General features: G+C 48.4%; 1 protein-coding gene across 2 annotated transcripts in view; it reads right to left on the bottom strand.

The window, feature by feature from the left end:
- Positions 1-12903: 12903 nt before the first annotated feature.
- CENPH (centromere protein H) overlaps positions 12904-19591 on the bottom strand; it is a 135612-nt gene continuing 128924 nt past the window's right edge. For both annotated transcript variants that reach the window (XM_063963352.1, XM_063963349.1), the window contains 2 exons: positions 14172-14332; positions 12904-14015 (listed from right to left, as the gene is read on the bottom strand). In XM_063963352.1, the coding sequence (XP_063819422.1) occupies positions 13920-14015; positions 14172-14332 (257 nt within the window). In that variant the 3' untranslated portion in view covers positions 12904-13919. The remainder of the gene's footprint in view (positions 14016-14171; positions 14333-19591) is intronic.

Raw genomic sequence — 19591 nt, forward strand, 5'->3', positions numbered from 1 at the left:
TCTTGGAACAGGCAGGGCCCCTGTTGCAACAGGTCCTGTCTGAGAGGCAGAGGCCATGGGTCCTCTGTGAGCATTTCTTGCAATTCCGGGTACCAAGGTCTTCTTGGCCAATCCGGAACAATGAGTATTGTTCTCACTCCTCTTCTTCTTACGATTCTCAGTACCTTGGTTGGGTATGAGAGGAAGAGGAGGGAACACATAGACCGACTGGAACACCCACGGTGTTACCAGGGTGTCCACAGCTATCGCCTGAGGGTCTCTTGACCTGGCGCAATACCGTTGCAGCTATTTGTTGAGACGGGACGCCATCATGTCCACCTGTGGCAGTTCCCATCGATTTGTAATCTGAATGAAGACTTCGTGATTAAGTCCCCACTCTCCCGGGTGAAGGTCGTGCCTGCTGAGGAAGTCTGCTTCCCAGTTGTCCACCCCGGAATGAACACTGCTGACAGTGCTTGTACGTGATTCTCCGCCCACCGAAGAATCCTGGTGGCCTCCGCCATCGCGACTCTGCTTCTTGTGCCGCCCTGGCGGTTTACATGAGCCACCGCGGTGATGTTGTCTGACTGAATCAGCACCGGTTGGTTGCGAAGCAGGGGCTCCGCTTGACTCAGGGCGTTGAATATGGCCCTTAGTTCCAGGATATTTATGTGCAGACAAGTTTCCTGACTTGACCACAACCCTTGGAAGTTTCTTCCCTGAGTGACTGCCCCCCACCCTCGGAGGCTCGCATCCGTGGTCACCAGGACCCAGTCCTGTATGCCGAATCTGCGGCCCTCGAGAAGGTGAGCACTCTGTAGCCACCACAGAAGAGACACCCTGGCCCTGGGGGACAGGGTGATCAGCCGATGCATCTGAAGATGCGATCCGGACCATTTGTCCAACAGATCCCATTGAAAGATCCTGCCGAAGGGAATGGCTTTGTACGATGCCACCATCTTTCCCAGGACTCGCGTGCAGTGATGCACCGTCACCTGTTTCGGTTTTAAGAGGTCTCGGACTAGAGTCACAAGCTCTTGAGCCTTCTCCGTCGGGAGAAACACCTTCTTCTGGTCTGTGTCCAGAATCATGCCCAGAAAGGGCAGACGCGTCGTAGGAATCAGCTGCGACTTTGGGATATTCAGAATCCAGCCATGCTGTTGCAACACTTCCTGTGAGTGCGCTACGCTGATCTGCAACTGCTCCCTCGACCTCGCCTTTTTGAGGAGATCGTCCAAGTATGGGATAACTGTGACTCCTTGCTTTCTGAGGATCACCATCATTTCTGCCATTACCTTGGTAAATATTCTCGGTGCCGTGGACAGACCAAACGGCAACGTCTGGAATTGGTAATGACAGTCCTGTACCACAAATCTGAGGTACTCCTGATGAGGCGGATAAATGGGGACATGCAAGTAAGCATCCTTGATGTCCAGAGACACCATAAAATCCCCCACTTCCAGGCTTGCAATGACCGCTCTGAGCGATTCCATTTTGAACTTGAATCTTTTCAGATAAATGTTCAGGGACTTTAAATTTAATATAGGTCTGACCGAACCGTCCGGTATCGGTACCACAAATATTGTGGAATAGTATCCCTTCCCCTGTTGAGGAAGGGGAACCTTTACCACCACCTGCTGGAGAAATAGCTTGTGAATTGCCGCTATCACTACTTCCCTTTCTATGGGGGAAGCTGGCAGGGCCGATTTTAGGTAACGTTGAGGGGGCATCACCTCGAATTCCAGCTTGTATCCCTGAGACACAATCTGTATAGCCCAGGGATCCACCTGTGAGCGAACCCACTGGTGGCTGAAATATCGGAGACGCGCCCCCACCGCTCCTGGCTCCACCCGTGGAGCCCCAGCGTCATGCGGTGGATTTAGTGGAAGCCGGGGAGGACTTCTGTTCCGGGGAACTAGCTGTAAGGTGCAGCTTTTTTCCTCTGCCCCTGCCTCTAGCAAGAAAGGAAGCACCTCTGACCTTCTTGCTTATTTGTGCGCGAAAGGACTGCATTTGGTAATACGGTGCTTTCTTCGGTTGTGAGGGAATATATGGCAAAAAGTTTGACTTCCCAGCAGTAGCTGTGGATACCAGGTCCGAGAGACCGTCCCCAAACAATTCCTCACCCTTGTCAGGTAACACCTCCATGTGTTTTTTGTAGTCGGCATCACCTGTCCACTGCCGAGTCCACAGGACCCTCCTGGCAGAAATCGACATTGCATTAATTCTAGAGCCCAGTAGGCAAATGTCCCTCTGGGCATCCCTCATATATAGGACGGTGTCTTTTATATGCCCCAGGGTCAGCACAATGGTATCCCTGTCTAAGGTATCCATTTTCTCAGATACATTATCTGTCCACGCTGCTACAGCACTACACATCCACGCCGACGCAATTGCCGGCCTCAGTAGAGTCCCTGAATGTGTATAAACAGATTTCAGGATACTTTCCTGCTTTCTATCTGCAGGATCCTTTACGGTGGCCGTATCCTGCGACAGCTTAGATAAGCGTGTCAGAGCTTTATCTACCCTAGGGGAGGATTCCCAGCGCACCCTGTCCTCTGGCGGGAAAAGGTATGCCATAAGTAACCTTTTGGAAATCAGGACTTTCTTATCAGGGGAATCCCATGATCTTTCACATAACTCATTTAACTCATGTGAAGGGGGAAAAGTCACCTCTTGCTTTTTCTCCCCATACATATAAACCCTCTTGTCAGGGACAGGGTTTACCTCTGATATGTGTAAAATATCCTTCATCGCTATAATCATGTAACGTATAGCTTTTGTCATTTTTGGTTGCAATTTTGCATCATCGTCGTCGACACTGGAGTCAGAATCCGTGTCGACATCTGTGTCAACCATTTTGGATAGTGGGCGCTTTTGAGACCCTGAGGGCCTCTGCGCTGTAGGATCAGGCATGGGTTGAGACCCTGACTGGTCCGAGGTATCAGCTTTATTCAACCTTTTATGTAAGGAGTTTACATTATCATTTAACACCTTCCACATATCCATCCAATCAGGTGTCGGCACCGTCGGCGGCGACACGTCAGTCAACTGCACTTGCTCTGCCTCCACATAGCCCTCTTCGTCAAACATGTCAACACACGCGTACCGACACACCACACACACAGGGGAAGCTCTAAATGAGGACAGGACCCCCACAAGGCCTTTTGGAGAGAGAGCGTTTGCCAGCACACACCCCAGCGCTACCTAACCCAGGGATTACACAGTTACTTAGTGTTTACCCAGTAGCTGCTGTATTATGATTTATGCGCCTAAAATAAGAATTTACTCACCGGTAATTCTATTTCTCGTAGTCCGTAGTGGATGCTGGGACTCCGTAAGGACCATGGGGAATAGCGGCTCCGCAGGAGACTGGGCCCAACTAAAAGAAAGCTTTAGACTACTGGTGTGCACTGGCTCCTCCCACTATGACCCTCCTCCAGACTTCAGTTAGGATACTGTGCCCGGAAGAGCTGACACAATAAGGAAGGATTTTGAATCCCGGGTAAGACTCATACCAGCCACACCAATCACACCGTATAACTCGTGATACAATACCCAGTTAACAGTATGAAAACAACTGAGCCTCTCAACAGATGGCTCAACAATAACCCTTTAGTTAAACAATAACTAAATACAAGTATTGCAGACAATCCGCACTTGGGATGGGCGCCCAGCATCCACTACGGACTACGAGAAATAGAATTACCGGTGAGTAAATTCTTATTTTCTCTGACGTCCTAAGTGGATGCTGGGACTCCGTAAGGACCATGGGGATTATACCAAAGCTCCCAAACGGGCGGGAGAGCGCGGATGACTCTGCAGCACCGAATGGGCAAACTCTAGGTCCTCCTCAGCCAGGGTGTCAAACTTGTAGAATTTAGCAAATGTGTTTGACCCCGACCAAGTAGCTGCTCGGCAAAGTTGAAGAGCAGAGACCCCTCGGGCAGCCGCCCAAGAAGAGCCCACCTTCCTCGTGGAATGGGCTTTCACTGATTTAGGATGCGGCAGTCCAGCCGCAGAATGTGCAAGCTGAATGGTACTACAGATCCAGCGAGCAATAGTCTGCTTTGAAGCAGGTGCACCCAACTTGTTGGGCGCATACAGGATAAATAGCGAGTCAGTCTTTCTGACTCCAGCTGTCCTGGAAACATACATTTTCAGGGCCCTGACTACATCCAACGACTTGGAAGCCTCCAAGTCTTTAGTAGCCGCAGGCACCACGATAGGTTGGTTCAGATGAAAGGCTGACACCACCTTAGGGAGAAATTGGGGACGAGTCCTCAATTCTGCCCTATCCATATGGAAAATCAGATAAGGGCTTTTACATGACAAAGCCGCCAATTCTGATACCCGCCTGGCCGAAGCCAAGGCCAACAACATGACCACTTTCCACAAGAGATATTTCAATTCCACGGTTTTAAGTGGCTCAAACCAATGTGACTTTAGGAAATCCAACACCACGTTGAGATCCCAAGGTGCCACTGGAGGCACAAAAGGGGGCTGAATATGCAGCACTCCCTTAACAAAAGTTTGAACTTCAGGTAGTGAAGCTAGTTCTTTCTGGAAGAAAATCGATAGAGCCGAAATCTGGACCTTAATGGAACCCAATTTTAGGCCCATAGTCACCCCTGATTGTAGGGAGTGCAGGAAACGGCCTAGCTGAAATTCCTCCGTTGGGGCCTTCCTGGCCTCACACCACGCAACATATTTTCGCCATATGCGGTGATAATGGTTTGCGGTTACTGCTTTCCTAGCTTTAATCAGCGTAGGAATGACTTCTTCCGGAATGCCCTTTTCCTTCAGGATCCGGTGTTCAACCGCCATGCCGTCAAACGCAGCTGCGGTAAGTCTTGGAACAGACAGGGCCCCTGCTGCAGCAGGTCCTGTCTGAGCGGCAGAGGCCAAGGGTCCTCTGACATAATTTCTTGAAGCTCCGGGTACCAAGCTCTTCTTGGCCAATCCGGAACAATGAGTATAGTTCTTACTCCTCTTCTCCTTATTATCCTCAGTACCTTTGGTATGAGAGGAAGAGGAGGGAACACATAAACCGACCGGTACACCCACGGTGTCACTAGAGCGTCCACAGCTATCGCCTGAGGGTCTCTCGACCTGGCGCAATATCTTTCTAGCTTTTTGTTTAGGCGGGACGCCATCATGTCCACCTGTGGCCTTTCCCAACGGTTTACAATCAGTTGGAAGACTTCTGGATGAAGTCCCCACTCTCCCGGGTGGAGGTCGTGCCTGCTGAGGAAGTCTGCTTCCCAGTTGTCCACTCCCGGAATGAACACTGCTGACAGTGCTAACACGTGATTTTCCGCCCATCGGAGAATCCTTGTGGCTTCTGCCATCGCCGTCCTGCTTCTCGTGCCGCCCTGTCGGTTTACATGGGCAACCGCCGTGATGTTGTCTGACTGAATCAGTACCGGCTGGTTTTGAAGCAGGGGTTTTGCCTGACTTAGGGCATTGTAAATGGCCCTCAGTTCCAGAATATTTATGTGCAGGGAAGCCTCCTGACTTGACCATAGTCCTTGGAAGTTTCTTCCCTGTGTGACTGCCCCCCAGCCTCGAAGGCTGGCATCCGTGGTCACCAGGACCCAGTCCTGTATGCCGAATCTGCGGCCCTCTTGAAGATGAGCACTCTGCAGCCACCACAGCAGAGACACCCTGGTCCTTGGAGACAGGGTTATCAGCCGATGCATCTGAAGATGCGATCCGGACCACTTGTCCAATAGGTCCCACTGAAAGGTTCTTGCATGGAACCTGCCGAATGGAATTGCTTCGTAGGAAGCTACCATCTTTCCCAGGATCCGCGTGCAGTGATGCACCGACACCTGTTTTGGTTTTAGGAGGCCTCTGACTAGAGAGGTCAGCTCCTTGGCCTTCTCCTCCGGGAGAAACACTTTTTTCTGTTCTGTGTCCAGAACCATCCCCAGGAACAGTAGACGTGTCGTAGGGATCAGCTGTGACTTTGGAATATTTAGATAGTGCTACCCCGACCAACAACTGCTCCCTGGACCTCGCCTTTATCAGGAGATCGTCCAAGTACGGGATAATTAAAACTCCCTTCTTTCGAAGGAGTATCATCATTTCGGCCATTACCTTGGTAAAGACCCTCGGAGCCGTGGATAGACCGAACGGCAACGTCTGGAATTGGTAATGACAATCCTGTACCACAAATCTGAGGTACTCCTGGTGAGGATGGTAAATGGGGACATGCAGGTAAGCATCCTTGATGTCCAGTGATACCATGTAATCCACCTCGTCCAGGCTTGCAATAACCGCCCTGAGCGATTCCATCTTGAACTTGAATTTTTTTATATATGTGTTCAAGGATTTCACCGAACCGTCCGGTTTCGGTACCACAAACATTGTGGAATAGTAACCCCGTCCTTGTTGAAGTAGGGGCACCTTTACTATCACCTGTTGTGAATACAGCTTGTGAATTGCCTGTAACACAGCCTCCCTGTCTGAGGGAGTTGTTGGTAAGGCAGATTTGAGGAAACGGCGGGGGGGAGACGTCTCGAATTCCAGCTTGTACCCCTGAGATACTACTTGAAAGATCCAGGGATCCACCCGTGAGCGAGTCCACTGATCGCTGAAATTTTTGAGACGGGCCCCCACCATACCTGGCTCCGCCTGTGGAGCCCCAGCGTCATGCTGTGGACTTAGAGGAAGCGGGGGAGGACTTTTGCTCCTGGGAACTGGCTGTATGTTGCAGCTTTTTCCCTCTACCTCTGGGCAGAAAATACGCGCCCCTAACCCGCTTGCCCTTATTGGGCCGAAAGGACTGTACCTGATAATACGGTGCTTTCTTTGGCTGTGAGGGAACATGGGGTAAAAATGTAGACTTCCCAGCCGTTGCTGTGGAAACGAGGTCCGAGAGACCATCCCCGAATGACTCCTCACCCTTATAAGGCAAAACTTCCATGTGCCTTTTAGAATCTGCATCTCCTGTCCACTGCCGAGTCCATAACCCTCTCCTGGCAGAAATGGACAGTGCACTTATTTTAGATGCCAGCCGGCAAATATCCCTCTGTGCATCCCTCATGTAGAAGAGTGCGTCTTTAATATGCTCTACGGTTAGCAATATAGTGTCCCTGTCTAGGGTATCAATATTTTCCGACAGGGAATCTGACCACGCAGCTGCAGCACTGCACATCCATGCTGAAGCAATAGCAGGTCTCAGTATAACACCTGTGTGTGTATATATAGACTTCAGGATAGCCTCCTGCTATCAGCAGATTCCTTCAGGGCGGCCGTATCCGGAGACGGTAGTGCCACCTTCTTTGACAAGCGTGTGAGCGCTTTATCCACCCTAGGGGATGTTTCCCAACGTGACCTATCTTCTGGCGGGAAAGGGTACGCCATTAGTAACCTGTCAAAGTCAGAAAAATATCACGCTGCAGATTGCCATATATGCACCTTATGCGTGTGCCCGCTGCACGTGCATGAGCCCTCCCGTGCGTGCGTATACTCGCGGTCGCGTGCACTCGCAGGTGCGCAGTATGCGCATTTACGGTAGAGTTTGTGTGCGTCTAGCGGGCGACTCGATCGTTACATATTTTAGTCATATAATGTATTTTGTAGATTATGGTCCCTTTGATAGAATCTGAAAGTTTAGTTAATGTAGCATGTTCGGGGACAAAGATTCCTCTTTGTTTGATACGAAGGGTCAGACAGGGGTTACACAGTGGTGTTTAGTATCCATCGGAAGAGAATATAATTAGCAATATTCCGGTGTTTGTTTGAAGCGGATTACTCGCTCGTGCGTATAGTTATGGACATAAGAAGTTTATGGACATTTACTATATTTGCACTTTATTACCCATGCGGCGGGAAAACCTAGTGTCCCTCCCACCTGAGCAGTTTGGAATAGTCACAGCCCACCTGTATGAACCAACCTATGACCTTTTGTTATAATGCGAAGACGAATTCCTGTGTCCAATGAACAATAAGAATGTAGGGACCATTGTACTGTATTGTGTGTAGTGTATAAAAAGACAAGCCGATCTGGGCCAGCTCTCTACTCTTCACAACGGTTCTCATCACTGATAATCGGGAGCTGGATATCCAGAAAGGCGCTTGCGATTGTTCCCCTTGTGCGTAAGTTCTCTGCAACCATATTTATCTCCTATTTCGTTGTAAGCCATTCTCTCTCTCCTTCCCCCTTAAATGTAATTGTGTCTTTGTTGTATTTTAACGTGTAGTAACTCGGTTAGATATTTTATGTTAGTTTGGTAGTGTATAACTTGTATTGTGTATTCTTTTGCGATTGAACGTTCATTCTCTCCCTTAAAAGGTGTTAGACCCTTAGACCGGTATTTGAGTGTTTATTATATTGCTAAAGGGTTCTCAGAGCGTAAGAGTCGCTCATACAGCTTTTAAACTAACAAGGTTACACTGTGTTGCATTTACACCTTATCACTGCACAAAGGTTTACAATATAAGTACATTGTTTATGATATTGTTACAAAGGTTTAACTCTGTGAGCGTCAGCGCCGCTTGTGATCTCCTCGTGGTCTTGAGCGTCCGCTACGCTGGTAGTGTATCGTTACGTTAATCGGCAGCCTATAGCGTGCTTGCCTCTACGCATCAAGCCGTGAGCGAACGTGCCGCTCGTGCGTCTCGTCCACGGCTAAGCGTCCGCTACGCAAAGGGCGTACCCTTACGGTACCACATACTCAAATAGCATACTGAGTCTCTTAACCTTTGAGCGTGTTTAATATAGTATATATATATATTAGGCTTTGTCAAACCTCTTAGAAATTACCAGTTTCTTATCAGGGGAAGCCCACGCTTCTTCACACACCTCATTTAATTCCTCAGATGGAGGAAAAACCACTGGTAGTTTTTTCTCTCCAAACATAATACCCTTTTTTGTGGTACCTGGGGTAACATCAGAAATGTGTAACACATTTTTCATTGCCTCAATCATGTAACGTGTGGCCCTATTGGAAGTTACATTAGTCTCATCGTCATCGACACTGGAGTCAGTATCCGTGTCGACATCTGTGTCTGCCATCTGAGGTAGCGGGCGTTTTAGAGCCCCTGATGGCTTTTGAGACACCTGGGCAGGCACAGGCTGAGAAGCCGGCTGTCCCACATTTGGTATGTCGTCAAACCTTTTATGCAAGGAGTCAACACTGTCGCGTAATTCCTTCCACAGCACCATTCACTCAGGTGTCGACCCCGCAGGGGGTGACATCACATTTATAGGCATCTGCTCCGCCTCCACATAAGCCTCATCAAACATGTCGACACAGCCGTACTGACACACCGCATACACACAGGGAATGCTCTGACAGAGGACAGGACCCCACAAAGCCCTTTGGGGAGACAGAGAGAGAGTATGCCAGCACACACCAGAGCCCTATATAACACAGGGATCCCACTATAAATGAGTGTTTTTTCCCTTATAGCTGCTTATATTATATATACTGTGCCTAAATTTAGTGCCCCCCCTCTCTTTTTTACCCTTATGTAGCTTGACACTGCAGGGGAGAGCCAGGGAGCGTCCTTCCAGCGGAGCTGTGAGGGAAAAATGGCGCCAGTGTGCTGAGGGAGATGGCCCCGCCCCTTTTCCGGCAGACTTCTCCCGCTTTTTCTGGAATTCTGGCAGGGGTATTTTTACACCTATATAGCCTTCCTGACTATATATGGTGTAGATTTGCCAGCCAAGGTGTCTTCGCGCGTGCGCCCCCCCCCCCCCAGCGCCCTGCACCCATCAGTGACCGGAGTGTGAGGTGTGAATGAGGAGCAATGGCGCACAGTTGCAGTGCTGTGCGCTACCTTGTTGAAGACAGAAGTCTTCTGCCGCCGATTTTCAGGAACACTTCTTGCTTCTGGCTCTGTAAGGGGGCCGGCGGCGCGGCTCCGGGACCGAACATCAAGGTCGGGTCCTGCGGTCGATCCCTCTGGAGCTAATGGTGTCCAGTAGCCTAAGAAGCCCAAGCTACCACCAGTTAGGTAGGTTCGCTTCTTCTCCCCTTAGTCCCTCGCTGCAGTGAGTCTGTTGCCAGCAGATCTCACTGTAAAATAAAAAACCTAAAATATACTTTCTTTCTAGGAGCTCAGGAGAGCCCCTAGTGTGCATCCGGCTCAGCCGGGCACAAGATTCTAACTGAAGTCTGGAGGAGGGTCATAGTGGGAGGAGCCAGTGCACACCAGTAGTCTAAAGCTTTCTTTTAGTTGTGCCCAGTCTCCTGCGGAGCCGCTATTCCCTATGGTCCTTACGGAGTCCCAGCATCCACTTAGGACGTCAGAGAAATTTATGTGCCCCTTCTCTCTTTTTTACCCTTCTACCGTGATCATGCAGGGGAGAGCCTGGGGAGCTTCCTCTCAGCGGAGCTGTGGAAGGAAAATGGCGCTGGTGAGTGCTGAGGAAGAAGGCCCCGCCCCCTCAGCGGCGGGCTTCTGTCCCGCGATTTCGTGTAAAATAAATGGCGGGGGCTCATACATATAACAGTGTGCCACTGTCTATATGCAGCATTCGCCAGGAGGTAACAATTGCTGCCCAGGGCGCCCCCCCCCTGCGCCCTGCACTCTACAGTGACCGGAGTGTGTGGGTTAGTGTGGGCGCAATGGCGCACAGCTGCAGTGCTGTGCGCTACCTCATGTGAAGACAGGAGTCTTCTGCCGCCGATTTCGATGTCTTCTCCGCTTCTGCCGGCTTCTGGCTCTGCGAGGGGGACGGCGGCGCGGCTCCGGGAACGGACGACAAGGTCAGGTCCTGTGTTCGATCCCTCTGGAGCTAATGGTGTCCAGTAGCCTAAGAAGCGCAACCTAGCCGCAGTTAGTAGGTTTGCTTCTCTCCCCTCGGTCCCTCGTAGCAGAGAGTCTGTTGCCAGCAGAAGCTCTCTGAAAATAAAAAACCTAACTAAAATACTTTCTTATTAGCAACTCAGGAGAGCTCACTAAAAGCACCCAGCTCTGTCTGGGCACAGATTCTAACTGAGGTCTGGAGGAGGGGCATAGAGGGAGGAGCCAGTGCACACCAGATAGTACTGAATCTTTCTTTAGAGTGCCCAGTCTCCTGCGGAGCCCGCTATTCCCCATGGTCCTTACGGAGTCCCCAGCATCCACTAGGACGTCAGAGAAAACCTAACAAAGTCCATTTTCTAGAGAAACTTAGTAGAGCTCCCCTAGTGTGTGACCAGTCTCCTCTGGGCACAGGATCTAACTGGAGTCTGGAGAAGGGGCATAGAGGGAGGAGCCATTTCACACCCATTTAAAGTCTTAAAGTGCCCATGTCTCCTGCGGAGCCCGTCTATACCCCACGGTCCTTACGGAGTCCCCAGCATCCTCTAGGACGTAAGAGAAATACGTATTAAAATTTATCTTTGTGAAAATCCTATATAAATATAAAACCTGACGCACCAAGCCCCCTCAGGTTATAGAATATAGGGATAGCAAGTTGAGTGAGAGACACGAAATGGACACCACTCAGCGAGCTAATGCACACACAGATAGTCAGTTTGTACAATGGAGAGGTTATTACTAACAATAATACTGCACTGGACTAGCTTATATATAGCTATGTAGTCAATAGATATAACACTGCACAGTAAGAATTGGATGTACATCACAGGGTAATTGTACTAGAAAACCCTGCACTCTTTCTTAACTATCACTGTCTAAAAGGCAGGTAGAATACTTAAGTGTCATGTAAAGTCACAGCACTGACAACCAGGAGCTTTACACAGGAGGATTTGCCCAAGCAGTCCCAGGAACAGTGTAGCTGAGAGAAATGGCACCCAGACACTGACAGGGAGTGAGGGAGAGACAGATATGCAGCTCCAGGGCGGGAACATTTGCGGGAAATGGCACCCTGGGGCTGGGGGAGGGGCTTCAGGTCTAAGCCTTATCCCCCTGCTGGAAAAACCACCAGGTACTGTGGGCTACTATTAAAATGGTTTAGAGAGAAAACCTGAGCTGCACCCATGCCCTGGTGATCTAGTGGGATCGCCTGTACTGCCACAGTGTCCACCGCCAGCGTGCGCGGCCCGACTCCCACTGACCGCGCCGGATTGCGATAAAAGTACCACCTCCCGAAGCGCAGCCACATGATCCCGGAGAGCCCCCGTCGTGTGTGCCTGACCATGAAGAAAACCGGAGCCTCCTGCTGTAGTTACCCGGCAACCAGGGCTCGGGAGTGTATAGCGCCGCTGGGTAGAGCTGGAGCTGCAGCAGTGAATGTCTCTGACATTTACACACCGCTGCTGACCTTGTAGTCTTCACTTTTTCTTCAAAAAAAGCTCTTCTTAGGGCTGCCCGGAGCAGCTCCTCTGTTATGTGCCTGCTATCTGCGGCACCAACTACAAAACTGAGCTCCTGTGCAGGGAGGTGGGGTTATAGAGGAGTCAGCGCTATGCATTCTGGGAACAGTCAAAGCTTTTCAGCCTGTTGGTGCCTCGGATCAAGATCCTACTCTACACCCCTATGTCTATCCTTGTGGAGCCCAGTGTACCCCGCAGCAGAAACATTGCTTGTTTCTAGAATAACTGAACTGGCGTTTGCATGGAGGTGTGACCTCCAACCAGGGTCCGAATGAATCCCACCCAAATTCAGCAGCTGTGCAGGATGCCGGACGAACTCGGATTTATGTTTATTTTTTAAAAGGAGCAATCACTTACAAGGCATACTTTTGCCTTGAAAGTGATTACCTCTGTAAAAAAACATCATATTTCAGGACTGTGTGTAGCCTAACAGTAGGTTTACTATACTGTACTATGCCTTTGAAGTTGTATAAACAAGACCTGGATTAATTCACCTTCCCTGCAACTGCTAGTGTGTGGGGGTGGACACAGATAGATTTGGAAGCATGTAAAGTTAGTTGGCCTAATTAATCCGTATTTTACAGTACTCCCTGCTTATATCTGTCAACTTAAATTGCAGTCCAAATATACATAACAGCAAAGATGACACCGTGAATGGAATGCATTTTATTGAACCTTTGTGCAGCAAACGTTACTGGATAATACACAAGCCTGGCATTATACAGAGTTTGGAAAATAGCAAGACGCAACAAGAAGTATTTGTCCATCACTAACAAATCCAGATTTTAACATGCTCCAAGAGAACATTTATATTCGCAGTGGGCCCCAATGATGCTCTCTTGAGCGGCATCATCTCATCTGTTGCTCAGGGGCAGAGTTATTAAGCTCAGTGAAGTGATAAAGTAGAAGGTGATAAAGTACCAGCCAATCAGATCCTGACTACCATGTCACAGGCTGGGTTTAAAAAATGACAGTTAGGAGCTGACTGGCTGGTGCTTTATCACTTCACCAAGTTTACACTTCTCGGGGCGTACAATGCCCAAACAGCATTTAGAGCAAGTAGATATGTCTTTAGTGACCTTCAATGGTCCGTTACCGCTTCTTCCCTGGATGCTTTAGGACCCTGGCACCCACATGAGAAGTGAAGGAAGTGCTGAAACCCACGTAGGGTCTCGGATCTCCATCCATCTTGATGGTCAAAGCACCAGGAGGCCGTAATGGCATTAAATGTAAAGCTCACAATTTTTAAAGCATCATATTTCCTGTGCCACATGACTTCTGCCTGTCCACTGCTTACTAAACATGCAGGCCAGCCTCTGCCCACTGTGCCTGATAGGGAATGTATTTTCTCAAACAGGTGGTCTACAACATAACGGAGCTAGTTGCGGGATCTTAATTGTAAGTAAAACTGTAGCCGCATAATCTTCAAAGGGATTCCTATACTGCTGATGCAGATGTAATATCAGCTATGAATACGCCGAAATAAAGTTATAACGACTAAAGCAACATTTCAGCGATCTCTTAAGCAACATTTCAGCGATCTCTTAGACTACATTTTATACTATGCTATATAAAAGTAGAACCTTCATTTAAGAAATGTACATATAAACCTGTTAAACCAACAAAAGCATTTAGGTAAAATGTATGCAGAAAACAGTCGAATTAGACAAATTGGTCTGCACTTTTTCCCAATTTGGGAACCACCTCTCTTAGTTTTGGATCTTCTGCCCAGTTTGCACAACTGCCAATAATCAGTCTCTGAAAAACAAATAAATGAGTCAGGTTACATTTTTACCGTTTGCATTATAGTCCAATCAGTACATTAGGGAACTGAACTTTGTCGTTGACCATTTACTGATCAGGTGACCGTTTAACCCTTCGTTGCACAGAAACTGAAAACAAAGATTCCATCACCTGGAAAACATTTTGGAGCACTGTGGTAACATCCCTTTCCTTCGAGAGGCGTTTACTTATATTTTTTATTTTAGAATTATCGGATTCTTCCAAGTACTTAAACGGATTTTCTTTCTCCTTTTTAAATTGTGCCATCATTGTGGAAGAACTCTCTGCAAGATCTGTTAATAACAATTGTAGAAAGAGAAAAATATTAGTATATAAGTACTACAATTAATGATATAGTAATAATAAATTATACACAAACATATTGTTCATAGGCAAGGTAAGATGCAGTGGGGTCTTTACCAAAATTTGTTAAAAAGGAGATTTATGGTAAGAACTTACCTTTGTTAAATCTTTCTGCAAGGTACACTGGATTCCACAGGGATTTACAATGGGGTGTAGAGTGTGATCTTGATCCAAGGCACCAACAGGCTAAAAGCTTTGACTGTTCCCAGGATGCATAGTGCCACCTCCTCTATATCCCCGCCTCCAGGCACTGGAGCTCAGTTTTGTTAACCAGTCCAATACAGTAGCAGCTAAGAGACGACAACAATTAGTAGCCACATACAACTACATTCTTGCGACAGGAGAAGGTAGCAGCAGCTAATGCCATACAAACCCAAAGAAGCTAAGTGCGTCAGGGTGGGCGACTTGTGGAATCCAGTGTACCTCGCAGAAAGTGATTTTACACTATGGTAAGTTCTTACCATAAATCTCCTTATCTGTAGCGGGGTACACGGATTCCACAGGGAATTACATCGGGGATGTCCTAAAGCAGTTCCTCATTGGAGGGGACGCACTGTAGTGGGCACAAAAACACGGCGTCCAAAGGAGGCATCCTGGGAGGCGGAAGTATCAAAGGCACAGAACCTTATGAACGTGTTCACCGAGGACCATGTTGCCGCCTTACACAATTGTTCAAGGGTCGCACCACGGCGGGCCACCCAAGAAGGTCCAACAGACCGAGTAGAAAGGGCTTTGATGGTAGCAGGAGCTGGAAGTCCAGCCTGTACATAAGCATGTGCAATCACCATTCTAATCCATCTGGCCAAGGTCTGCTTATTAGCAGGCCAGCCACGTATGTGAAAACCAAAAAGAACAAAGAGAATCAGATCTCCTAAGCGAAGCCATTCTCTTCACATAAATACGGAGAGCCCGTACCACATCCAAAAACCGCTCTTTGGAGGACAAACCAGGAGAGGTAAAGGCTGGAACCACAATCTCTTGGTAAAGCTGGAAAGATGACACCACTTTAGGTAGATAACCAGGGCAAGTTCTAAGAACTGCCCGGTCAATGTGAAAAAATCAGAAAGGATGAGAGACAGGACAAGGCACCAAAGTCTGAAATCCGTCTAGCAGAGGCAATAGCCAGCAAAAACAAGACCTTCACAGTAAGCCACTTAAGGTCCACAGGCTCAAGAGGTTCAAACGGAGACTCTTGTAATAATGCCCCCAGGTGCACCATGCTCTGAGCAGGGACCAGTGAGGATTTCTTTCAGTTGATGAGCCACCAGTGGGCTTGCAGGAATTGGACCGGCAGTGCCAGATGACGGAGAACCTCTGGAGAGTTCGTCAGGACCAACAAGTCGTCCATATAACGCAGGATCCCGATACCCTGATGGCAGAGCATAGCCATCATGACCTTGGTGAAGATTCTTGGAGCCGTGGTCAGATCAAAAGGTAAGGCCTGGAATTGAAAATGTAGGTTGCCAATAGCAAACCGTAGGTTTTGCTGATGCGACATGGCAATAGGTATATGCAGGTAAGCATCCTGTATGTCAAGGAATACCGTATAGTCCATGGGCTCCAAGGCCAGAACAACAGAGCGAAGAGTTTCCATACGGAATTTGGAAACTTTCACAAATGTGTTAAAAGACTTGGGGTTGAGAATGGGCCGGGAAGACCCATTCGGTTTTGGAACAAGGTTGAATAGTACCCCCTGCCTCCCTGAGCCAGAGGCACCGGCACTATCACCCCTGTGTCCAGGAGGAATTGTACCACCAGATGGAGAATTTTTGCTTTTACCGGATCCGAAGGGATGTTGAGCAAAACTAGCGAGGGGGACGTTTCTTGAAAGAGATGGCGTATCCGTGACAACTTCCTTTACCCAGGCGTCTGAAGTGGCCTGTAAACCATACCTGAGCAAATCGCAGAAGTTGACCTCCCACCCTGGGGTCCACCAGGAGGAGGCCCACCCCATCATGCAGCAGGTTTATCTGTTTTGGAAGCAGGCTGATGGGCAGCCCAGGAATGTTTAGGTTTGGGCTTAGTGGATTTAGAAGTGCGAGCCTGGTTTGGGTACGCCTGACCCTTTGCTTTACTTGGTGGTCGAAAGGAGCGAAAGGAAGTACTTCTAGCCTTCGGAGTCGAAGGATTAGTACTAGGCAGACAGGCAGTCTTAGCGGATGCTAAGTCAGCAACAATCTTGTTGAGATCTTCCCCAAAAAGGATGTTTCCCTTAAAGGGGATCACCTCCAAGGTCTTTTTAGAGTCCAGATCTACAGACCAGGACCACAACCAGAGAATACGGCGAGCCAGAATGGATGTAGTAGATGCTTTGGCTGCCAGGACACTAGCATCAGATGCCGCCTCCTGAATATAATGAGAGGCTGTAATATATGAAAGACACAGTCTAGCATTATCAGGAAAATCAGACGGTAGCTCCGCTTCAACTTCCTGAACCCAGGCTTCAATAGCCTTTGCAGCCTAAGAAGCCGCAATAGTGGGCCTATGCACAGCTCCTGCAAGAGTGTAAATAGACTTAAAGCAACCCACCACATGCTTATCCGTCGGTTCCTTCAGTGACAGGCAGAGCAAATGACACCACCAGACGCGCGACCTGTGAGTCCACTGATGGTGGCATTTCCCAATTTTTACTTAACTCTGCAGCAAGGAGATAATGAGCTAGCATCTTCTTAGGGAGAATTTCTTTCCTGGATACCCCCAGGATTCCAGACATATGTCAACCAAATGGCCAGAATGGGGTAAAACTAATTTAGTAACCTCCTGACGCTTGAACTTATCAGGTTTCTTAGAGGTATCTGGAGGTTCTGCCTCATCATCAATTTGAAGAATAAGTCCGATAGTTTCCAAGAGGTCAGGAACATCCACCTGTGTATTAGAATCCCCATGATAAGCATCTGCATCAGTGTCTGAGGGGTCAGTATATGCACCATCTTCATCGGATGAAGTATCCAAAACGTGTGGATTGTGAGGAAGTAATGGCCCTCTTAGATGACCCCTTGGTCTTAGGCAGGCGAGGGTTAGGTTTTTGTTTTGATGTAATTGCTGTAACTGAGTGGACAGATTATCTGCCCATGGCGGATTAACCGCAGGGAAAATATGTGGCTGTAATGGCACAGGAGGTCCCACAGGGAGCACAAGTCTCGTTACCAGCGTAGTCAGTAAATTAGAAAAGGCAGCCCAAAGTGGGTCTTGGTGTGCCCCCGGTGCTGCAGACTGACTGAGGGGAATAGAGCCCCCCGGTACCTGAACCCTCAGCTGCAATGTTTTCCTCAGAGTAATCCATGGCGTCAGCACGGCATGGTGCAGGATCAGCCATGGATCTGCCGCCCTATTTAGCAGGCATTATTTGTAAGCGTAACCTTAGGGCGTAATAGTACAATGATAGACAAGGTACCTGACAAAAAAAACCCTGTATAGTGTGACTGCAAAGCAGAGCACAAACAGAGAATTTAAGAGGTATGTGGGGACTGTAAAACACACACAGAAAAATACCAACGTAGTATATCCTGTGAGACACTATATCATATGAGAACCCTGATGCACTTAGCCCCCTTCAGGGTACAGAATATAGGGATAGCAATATGTGTAAGATACACGGAATGGAGACCACACAGCAGCTATTGGCACACACAGTCACATGTACAATGCAGAAATTATTACAAACAATAAAACTGCACTGGACTAGTAATACTAAGTAACTGGACTACCAAGTAAAGCAATGTATATATACAGATATAACAAGGCACAGTAAAGACTGGATGTATATCACAGGGTACTTGTACTAAATAACCCTGAAGTTATGCACTTGTTCTTAACTAACACTGTCTAAATGACATGTAGAATACTTAAGTGTCCTGTAAATGTACAGCGCTGATGAGGCAGGCGGCTTTACAAAGGAGACATTGCCCAGCAGTCCCAAAATCAGCTCAGCTTGTGTGTAATGGCACCCAAACGCTGAGAGAGAGAGAGAGAGAGAGAGAGAGAGAGAGAGAGAGAGAGAGATGCAGCTCCAGGGCGGGAACATTTGCAGTACAGGGTCCCTGGGGCTGGGGGAGGGGCTACAGGTCAGAGCCTTATCCCCTTGCTGGACTTCACCACAGGGTACTGCAAGGCCTATTTGAAATTGATTTTAAGAAATCCGACCTGTGCCCCGTGCCCTGGTGGTCAAGTGGGGTCCCTGTACGGCCAGTGTCCACGCCAGTGCGCGCGGTCCATCTCCGGAGATCACGCCGGATCGCGATTTCAGCGGGTCCCACCTGGGGGACCCTCTTACCTCCTCCCGAAGATGCGGCCACGCGATCCAGGAAAGCAGCGGCGGGTGTGTGCTTAAGTGACCGGAGCCCTCTGCTGTAAGTACCTGGCAACCAGGGCGCGGGAGTATACAGCGCCGCTGGGGGAGGTGAGGGAGCCGCAGCACGATATGTCAGACTGACATATAGCACTTCTAAGTGCCTGTGCTGCGGCCCTTGAAGTCTTTTCTTCATCAAAAAGCGCTTTTCAGAGCTGCCTAGCACAACCCTCTCCGTTAGCTGCCTGCACTGCAGGCACCAACTTCCAAACTGAGCTCCAGTGCCTGGAGGCGGGGAAATAATCGAGGCGGCGGTGCTATGCATCCTGGGAACAGTCAAAGCTTTTAGCCTAGAGAGACCAAAAAGTAGAATAAATTTACCATCTATGGCACTAGGGAAAGGAAGGAATTTGATACTAAAGGCATGAATTACTTCCCTTTACTGATTGAATCTAAACAAATAGGGATTTTGCTGTATTGTGTATCCCCACTCACGTAGTCAGAGAGTGGGATGTGCACATAAAGGTTTCTTTGACTGTCTTAGCTGGAAAACACTCTACATTCAATCGACCAGGTATTAAAGATGATTCAAAAGCTAGGTATCGTACCCCAACTCACACAGTATCAATGGGTTGACGCTCATCAAGGTTACTTTTGTATGTCTCAGGGGTGTCCTATATGGATCTTTATATACTTCTCAAACATCTGGTCGACTCGTGCATCAAGTGGAAATAAAGGAGGACAAAAAATGTTTGGGTATTGCTTTCAGAGGTCAAACCAGAAAGTACTATTTTTTTTTTTTTTTTTAACTAGTACATGCGTACCTCACTCACAAAATTTTAATATGACACGCATATCAAGGTTTCTTTACAAGGTGATCTCGCCCTAAAAGAACTTCAGT

Source organism: Pseudophryne corroboree, chromosome 1 (genome assembly GCF_028390025.1).
Source record: "Pseudophryne corroboree isolate aPseCor3 chromosome 1, aPseCor3.hap2, whole genome shotgun sequence".
Lineage (NCBI taxonomy): Eukaryota > Metazoa > Chordata > Amphibia > Anura > Myobatrachidae > Pseudophryne > Pseudophryne corroboree.